This window comes from Danaus plexippus, chromosome 14, assembly GCF_018135715.1.
Source record: "Danaus plexippus chromosome 14, MEX_DaPlex, whole genome shotgun sequence".
Taxonomy (NCBI): domain Eukaryota; kingdom Metazoa; phylum Arthropoda; class Insecta; order Lepidoptera; family Nymphalidae; genus Danaus; species Danaus plexippus.
This window is the reverse complement of record NC_083546.1, coordinates 1,559,445-1,568,720: the sequence shown is the minus strand read 5'-3', so window position 1 is coordinate 1,568,720 and position 9,276 is coordinate 1,559,445. Positions and strand designations below refer to the sequence as shown.

The following is a 9,276-nucleotide window of genomic DNA, read 5'->3' as shown; positions in this document are numbered from 1 at the left end:
GATTTATTCCAAAAAAATAATTTTGGTTCATAGATGGTTCCTTGGTTGCGATCTTTCTAAATGTCCGAGTTAATTTTAATATTAAATTTCACTCTATGCATATTTCAAATCAATGTGCACCGATCTCATATCTCAATAAGTGATATGTTCAGAAATGAATCATTTTTTTTTTAGAAATTCAGCTGTGCTAGATATGACCTGGATTCTATTCGCACATTCGCTTTCCGTTTTACATTCAAGAAACGGTTTATTCCAAATAATTTAAGATCAGATTGCACCGTCGCATATCATATTCTAATTTAATCTGTAATAAAAATAAACAGAATATATATAATAAATTATCTTACGTACTACATATGAATAGTGGAGTTTTGTGTTGAATTAAGTCTGTATAATTGTTGTAAACGTCTTATTATAACAAATGCCTTAACCAATCCCGAGTCATCTCACCAAAACATAATAATCTTAACGGTTTCTATACCAACGCTCCGTAGTGAAACTAACAGTTACTTGAGGTTTTGCTTCGTTTCTCATTTCAAATGGTTGTAGGTAATACGAGGCCTCTGTGTCCGTTGTTATGTACTTTTATATTAATGTTATCAAGTACTCGAATGTTGTCTACCAATTAAGTTTGATAACTTAATGAATAAGATAATGTTACCGTATCAATTTTCTTTACAACTATGAAATTACCTGAAATTACTATATACACTTAAATTTCATGTAACAAGCGATACTTATAATAATATTTGTTATCGAAATTGTATGATATATTTGCGTGGTGAATTAAATTCAAACAATGCATAGTATAATCTGAGCAAATGCGCTTGCGCAGCCGCACGCGTTGATGTCTTCATAATGATCGTAACAAGACTTACAATTATGTGATGGCCATAAGTATCTATAATAGAAAAAGACTACAGAAAATCGATAGAAATCTACTAATACACCGGAAAAATATCATTTTATTACAAACTTGTTTAATTTAATAACGTCATAAAGAAATCAAATAATCGAAGTGAAACCATGTTAGTAAAAGTGAATCTTAGTTTGGGATGGATTCTGAAATTACCGGAAAGAATAAAGATAACTAACTGGTCGGAGACGTTGATTATATTTAGTGGTTTAACTAAAGAAAGTCTTATGTAACACGAATGTTAACGATCGGTTATAAAAATAAGATAAAAATTTATGAATTGATGTTTACGAGTATGTTTCCAAATATTATTTATATGTATTTTTCTTTCATTTTTATGACGGCCATAACAGCAGAAATAATGAAGAATATACATTTTTTCTTTATAATTAATTAATAAGACTTGCAAAAACCTTTCTGTCGATGTAATTTTTATTCTAATATCAACTTCTCTTATGATATGATTTTGATAGAAATCATATTTAGATAATAATAAAGATAGGTTAAAATTAATACAAATATTAAGATGATATACATTTTGGCTTTCCCCAATTTAATACGGAGCATAACGTTTAAAAATTACTATTCCGGAAGACATTAATATGTTAAGAAAAATCGCAATCACTGCTCGTTGTTTCGTTGGTAGTCAGTACTCAGTTGCGCCCGCGCACCCGTCCGCGACGCACGTGTGTGAGTGACAGTGATGTTTCTGTGTCGGATTCCGTTACCGTGCCATTGAAAACGTAAGTGAAAAATAAAATTTTTGACCACCGTTATTCTATAAAAGATGATATTTATTACATAAGTAGAGCGAAATCCATTTTAATATAGAATGCCGATGCCGTGCGAGTATTTAAATTATTTAGAAATCTTAGTCACATGGAAAAACTGCATGATCGACGGAGCGCGACAGAAACATCTCTTTATTTATATTTTGATAAATTTATTTATAATAAATAAAATTCGCATTCCGTTAATTTAATAATTATAACTCGGCACCCATAAAATGTTCTGGATTTCTCAGTTTTAATTACGTTTTTTATTATAGGAAGACGCTGGTGTTAGGGCATTAAAGTGAATCGAGTCCGCAATAAGTTTCAAGTAATTCAAAACGTATAACGCATGATCGCTGAATACGATTCAAGAAAACGATTGAGTGCACAATAATAGAACAGTCAATATCTAATTCATGCAAAATGCAGCAGACCCGAACGTATTACTGAAGATGCAATAGGGTTACCATTTATAATGAAATATATGTAAAAATATACTTTTTAATTGATAATAAATTTAAGAAACAATAGAATATTCTATATTTTAGATAATGTCAAAATAAGCAGCGCTCGTTGTTTGTAAAAACTTCGTTCATATGCAATTATATTTTTTATTTCAAAGCTCTGTTTCAAAGTTTTTTTCATATTCTAAATGTCATTATTTTGAAATATTTAGTCCGTACACAAATTTATAATGATACAGATATCTAAATATTTAAAATGTAAATGCAAACATTGTTATGCAATTTTTTAGCTGTGAAATGTGGTACAGATATTAAAATTTTATTTATTCAGCCGAATATTAAAAACAGTTGCTGTATTTGACGGTCGGATTGTCATGCGCTTTAAATTGACTTGTTTTTAATAATATTAACATTAGGACTGATTTATACTTTTTTTAATAATGGAAGAAAAACTTACTAAGTAAATTAAATATATAAAAAAGATGTTTTTTTTTTTTTTAAAGTCTTGAAGACTTAATTATATTTTATTGTTTCTTATTACATTTAAATAATGTGTTTATTTTTATTCTAAAAAATATATATTTATTCCATTTGTGTTTGAGAAAGACAATTGCTTAAAGTGTGGACAATGCTTAGTAAATTCAAATACAGATTATATTAGCAATGGCAACCCTATAGCTAGTGTGTTAGTGGCTCACCAGTGAGAGTTAACAGCAAAATGTGTAGCAACGACCCGAGCACTCGAATTAGTGCCCATAAAGTTAATTAATAACACATAATCTTACATCTTTCACCAAATTTCAAATAAGATTTGACCCCTTTATATTCTCTCATGAAAATATAACTACGATAAATTGCATCCCATTTTTTACGACTACGTATGATTAAGCCGTAATGAATCACAATGAATTGCAAAATTAAATTGCGGTTCATTTCTTTGATAAAATTGCACTGAATGATTTTGTTCTTACATTACATCTAGTAATTTGAAATACATTAATTTGTTATCACAATATATCTGTCTAACAACCTGAATAGATAACATAATATATTATAATTAAAGTTAGGTTATTTCGATGTATCGATATGAATTGCGTGCATTGAGCCTGCTTAACACTTTAACATAATGGGATCATAACCGCCGTGAGAAATTGCCGGTAAATGAGTTTTTCTACATCTAAACAATAAATCAGCCGGTCTATTTCTGTAATGAGTCCGGTGAGACTTGTTTTTTATTATCCTTCCTGTTAGTGGTAAAATATATAAAGCTTTTATAATAAAAATATATTAATGTTAATTCATATTATTAGATAATTTTTTACAACAGCTTTTAAACTATTAGCCGAGTTAGAAACCTTTTTTCAGTATTGATTTCGTTCTTATTCGGTGTTATTTTTATAATATTTTGTAGCAAATATAAAGCAGAACTTAAATCACTAATGCCCTCTCGTAATTCTCTCAATTAGATAATTCGTTTATAATGAATCCTCTAGCTTTAAAAGATATCTGGCTCACGTCATTACTCTAATTTTAACCTTATGTGGTTTGTTTTGGGTGCATTTCTTATTTACACTTAAACTTTAAAAGATCTTTCAAGAAGTTTTATGTCTTGAATAGTTTTAAACGATTATTGCTCGAGTTTAATGAAACTGGATAAATTTAAAGGTGAAAAATTTTAATTTCTTATATTGTCCTTCAAGTAATATCATAGAATTTCGAAATTAAATTAAGATTTTTAATCTCGAAGTGTTTTTTTTCACATTGTACTCAAACCTGTTAAAATAGGTGTAATAAAATATATTATAATTCTATCGCTGATTTTGTAATTTAATAACCCAGAAACGGTCTATTTAAGACCCAAAGACAAAACTAGATAAAAGAAAATTGTGTTCTATGCGTCTATAGACATTTCTTCTTTCATAGAAATAAGATGTTTGAATGTATATTTTGTTTTCAAGAACAGAAACTTTGAGAAGTGTACCGCGATTTTTGTATATAGAATAGATATAATTTTTTTACAGCAATCTCTTTAACCACAAAAGAAAATCGTATTAATGACTTTGATATGGTGAAGCCAGTAATGTTTCTGAGGTTATAAAGAATAATTTATCCTGACCTAATGATGATTCTGCGTTAATGATTAAGTATTTGGCTTCAGTGTTAGACATTTTCCATAACTAATTATTATTTTTTTTATTAGGATTCTATATGAATTCCTGGATCGAACGTCGTCGTTTCTGAACAGAAGAATTTTTTATATGTAACTTGTTACCTCATACCCAGCGTCGATATGGCTTAGATAAAAGATTGCTTTATCCGGGAGCAAAAACCCGCACCACCGGTTCTATAAGCATGTAATATTGGAGCAGAGGGTATGGATTGACAGTGTGGTATACAATTAAGAGATATATATGCATATAAGTATTATAATAAAAAGAATTTATATTTTTTTAAGTTACACAATATTTTTCAATTAATTTTTTCGTAATATCGAAAAAGAAATACTCAGTTTTTGTAAGGCTTTAATTAAATGTTTTAAATACAAAGCCATCGTCGTTTTCTGATACGCGTAATTCATTTGAAACTCTTTGTATTTGATGAATGAACTGATGAAAATTTGAATAATGAAACGATTTTTCTTAAAACAAACATTAATTAATGGAATTTATTACGGAATATGTCACTGTCGGTAGTTTTAGATAATGGGCATCTTATTTATAGACTTGTATATCTTAAATAACTTGCATTCTTTTCTAGTGTTTCTCACATTTTATATAAACAGTTATTTTACGGTCATAGTTTATTATAAATTAAAGGTTCGCTGATATACGTACGTTTAAGAAATGATCATTGCTTAGTGACTATTATGATCTTACGGAAGCAGGAAAAAGCTAATTTATTTTAAAATCCATTTTGTACCAAAAATATTCATTTTCTAGGACCTTTTTTGTTTTTATACGGTTCAGTAATTTCGACATATTGTGATAGATGGTCAAACCATTTTAGGAATACCTTTTTAAGCGCGAATTTTGTTACAAGCTAAGACGATTGATCATCGCGTAATTCACACAAACAATACGTATTTACCTGCAAAGAAGATGATAATATTATCGGATCATAAAGGTATTATATTGGTTATACATATCACTATTAATTCTGCATAAATTCCAATCCAGTCTATTTTCGTCTTAACATCCAATACACCTCTTCCAGTTGTTTTTAATGAATCCCGATAATGTTAACGATTTATTCAAATTAGTTTCCAATTTATCTGGTTTGGTGACGTTGATGTGGATTAAAAAACTTAACGATGTTCCCGCTATTATTATTTAGTGATGAATAATTATCAAAGATTCGATACTTTGGGATATATTTTGTTTAACAAGTCCTATTAATGCATGAACTTCAGTAGTCAGCATAAGAGCGAAAAGTTTCGTCTTTTATTCGTACTGTGTTAGCACATTAGTCGCTAGTTTTTTGAACCCTCGCCAGAGGTCATGGACCCAAGCAATTAAATAAAATAGACTTCCTGTTAGAAGATTTGTCATAATACGATGTTCCGCTAATTCCGATGTTCCTGTGACTTCATACAAAACCTTTTATAAATGCGAGATAAAGGCTTATAATTTAGCAGTAGTTTATAATATACATAATTGCTGTGGCTCACATAGAAAAAGATGGAAATTATTTTTTTTATAATATCCTTATAAATTCTCTTTTATTTTGCTCCTAAATATTCTTTCAGAATTAATAACACAGTTTTGATAATTAGCGAATTGCTTGTTATTGTCAACGCTCTTTAATGTTCCTATGAAGCGTTAGTTTTATTTCCTTTGAAAGTGCATACCGCAGGGTCATTTTAATCTAACCTTCTTAACAGAAACTCATAACCCATTACGGTGTTTGTCCTATTTCTCTGGGAACCTAGGTTTTCTGATTAACCCGGGATACATGACAGCAGATTACCGGCTAACCTCCTGACACTTTATCGATAAATCAACTTTAAGTGTTAGCGATTATCATCAATTATATTTATATGATTGACTTTAATGATCAGTTAACAGATTTTATATATAACGGTCTGCGTGATTGTCTTCCGGTTTGTCTGTGAGTAGGGAAGTGATTTTATGAAGAGACATTATTAGTACATGTTTTCACTTATTATTTCTTATATGCTTGTCAAATCGGATTCAGATTCAAATATCGTCACATTAAATAAATTCAGAAGAGTTGCTCTTTCATCATTGATAGTTCATACAAGGATTGTAATTATTCATATAATATATGATCACACACATCTTTGCGTTCTTTAAATGTGTCATAACTTTTATTTTGTTACAGCCTACTAATATTATACGTGAAAGTAAGTAATTATATAAATACATTACCCTTTCATCCAAAGACTAAATAATGTAAATCAAAATCCAGAAAGACGTTCAAAACTTAAATCTTCGAAAACAAAGATATCTTTTCTTTTCATTATGTTACAAACTAAAAGTAATTCTAAAACTAATCTAATGTTAAGTTAATATTAAGTCATCACAAACGTATGTATAGTATAAAATTATTATATCTATGTTCTGGCCTTACTAAGAACAGTTACGCGAAAATAAGTAGCTGCCAACAAATTACACAAATCACTCTTATTACCTTAAGTGGAAAAATGTATTTATCGTCTGCGGGGTTTTTATTTACTATTCCAAATTGTCTCGCATATTAGTCTTGATGACGTCACCTCTGGCGGAAACAATTGGCTCTTCCTAGTCATTTAATTTCGTTATATGAAATAAAAAGCGGAGAAAATTGTACCAAAATAATGGTATGTAGTGAGTATAATTGAAGCCGAGATTTTCATGCGTTTAGATAATTTTGTTTCATAAATTATCTAATTATTCTATTGTTTATAATAGTTGGAAGTTTTTGGTGGTTATCTTCATGTCCAAAAAACTTTTAAATCAAAAGTACTAATCAACATGTAATGGTATATAAATAAAGGTTCTATAACCATATTTCAATAGAAATTTAATACTGAAACACACACACACACACACAAGCACGCGCACACATATATGTCGTATCTGATAGTATTAGATTTAATATATAACTTCTAAACATCAGATCATATTTTCAGAACACATAATTGCTAATGATACCTACACTGCTCATAAACAGCACGTATTCCTGGAGAGTAATATTTGTATTAGGGTCGTGTAGAAGTTCTTCGAAAAAATTGAAATGGAGTCAAACTTTAATAACGCGCTATTTTAAAATAACTGAAGTTAGCATACTTTATGGTTTTATAAGGTATATTATTTAGGAAGAGGCTACAGCAAGCCTTGTGTTCTAACTAGCCCCCAAAACGTATTGCTGCAGAAAGCAAGGGGAAACCTCTGCAACTATCTTCCCAAGAAAGTCATCATGTATACGGATCACTGATACGTGATGACCACGACGAGTCTGCAATAACTTGCGATGATGATGATGATTAAGTTTATATCAATTTTTTAATTATTAAAGGAAGCTTGAAGTTAAAATGTACGTTGATTGTGAAAGGAGAAGGGCTTAAGATAAAATAGTCATTATTTTTTTCAATGAAAGTCGTTCTCTCAGTAGGAGTTTTTTTATCGTTCAGAGAATAGTTTGGGTTGCGATTTAATGTACCTCTTCAAAAATTTCCTTATATTTTATTTGATTGAAATAACTCAGTTTTTTAAAACTTCTTGAACATTTTATTACACAGCATTACTTTTTGAATGTTTAGTTATCATAGGTATATTTAATTCCTTTACTTCCTTTCTTTTGCGAAACGTATCGTTGTGTTGTTATTTTTTAAGCACAGGTTCATGTTGCTCAACAAAACTGATGTCGTTTCTATTTCATTCATTTAAAACAGATGTTGTATCCCAGTTTCTTCACCTCTTCGAATAAAGTCAATTGTCTTGCAATTTTTACAACATATAAAATAAAAAAATACTTTCCACTTCAAGAATAGAAATGATTAAAATTGATATTATTATTATATAAAATCAATAGATTTTTGTTAAGAAATAAAACGCAGGTCAGTTTATTTTCTTATTTAGACATGAAAATTTACCTATTTAATTATCTATATAAGACCTTATGACAAAGATAGTCATGGTATTGACATTATGACTATCTTTGAATAATTTTTTTGGAAATTTCATAATTACAACACCAATGTAAATGTTTATATTATATTATTATGTATGTGGTCTGTCTGTCTGTCGACAGGGCGCCTTGCACTGCAAGTGATGCGCGGCAATCGCCGGTCGACACATGCATGCCGCCCGCGCACACGGTGAGTACATTGTGCTTATTCTATGTTACCATCGGCACAATACATACGAAGCTTTCCCCGTTTTTCATTCAATAATCTAATTTACTGAGATTTAGGAATGACAAATTATTAAAATTCTGTGTGAAGGATAAAGATGCGAACTTAAAGTGAGCATACATATGTTATTGCAATGATCATTTATTTTCATTTTGGACTACACAATGGTTTGTAACGATTATTCAGATGCTACTAAGTATAATTAATATGATTACATTTTATTGCAATTAATTTTATAGTTGATGTTGTATATTTACATTAAGCGTTTACTCTTTATTTTTACTATTATTACTTAAACATTTTGAACATAAACACAAGATAGTAAAGAAATTTAATAGAAAAACAATTTAAAACATAAAAATATAGGTCAATAAAAGCAGAATGAAAAAACTAAAACATGCTTTCAGTTGGCGGAAAAATAAAATTGTGGTTTTAAAAAGTGTCACTTCACGGAACTGTATATTTAGAGTAGCTCACATTTTAACACCACAATATTTTATTTTATGTTTCTGTATAAATAATTTAGTTGGTATTTTTTTAATATATAAAGTATAGTGAGTATATAAAATATTTCCACGTTAATACTATCAATACTAAAGTGGAAAAGAGAATAAAACCACAAATTGATTAATACAATACAGATAAGTTATTGGAATGTTCACGTCTGTAATTTATAGCTCACATTATTACTCATTTTAACCATAAGAGGGATATCTGTCACAGTCGAACCGTAAACATTAGATGAATTGCTTTTATCTAAAAATGGAG

The 9,276-nt window shown here is 29.2% G+C and overlaps 1 protein-coding gene across 2 annotated transcripts in view; it reads left to right on the top strand.

The window, feature by feature from the left end:
- Positions 1 to 1,578: 1,578 nt before the first annotated feature.
- Positions 1,579 to 9,276, top strand: part of LOC116769832 (serine proteinase stubble) — a 52,026-nt gene continuing 44,328 nt past the window's right edge. For both annotated transcript variants that reach the window (XM_032661027.2, XM_032661026.2), the window contains exons 1-2: positions 1,579 to 1,659; positions 8,406 to 8,472. In XM_032661027.2, coding sequence (XP_032516918.2) covers positions 8,451 to 8,472 — 22 coding nt within the window. In that variant the 5' untranslated portion in view covers positions 1,579 to 1,659; positions 8,406 to 8,450. The remainder of the gene's footprint in view (positions 1,660 to 8,405; positions 8,473 to 9,276) is intronic.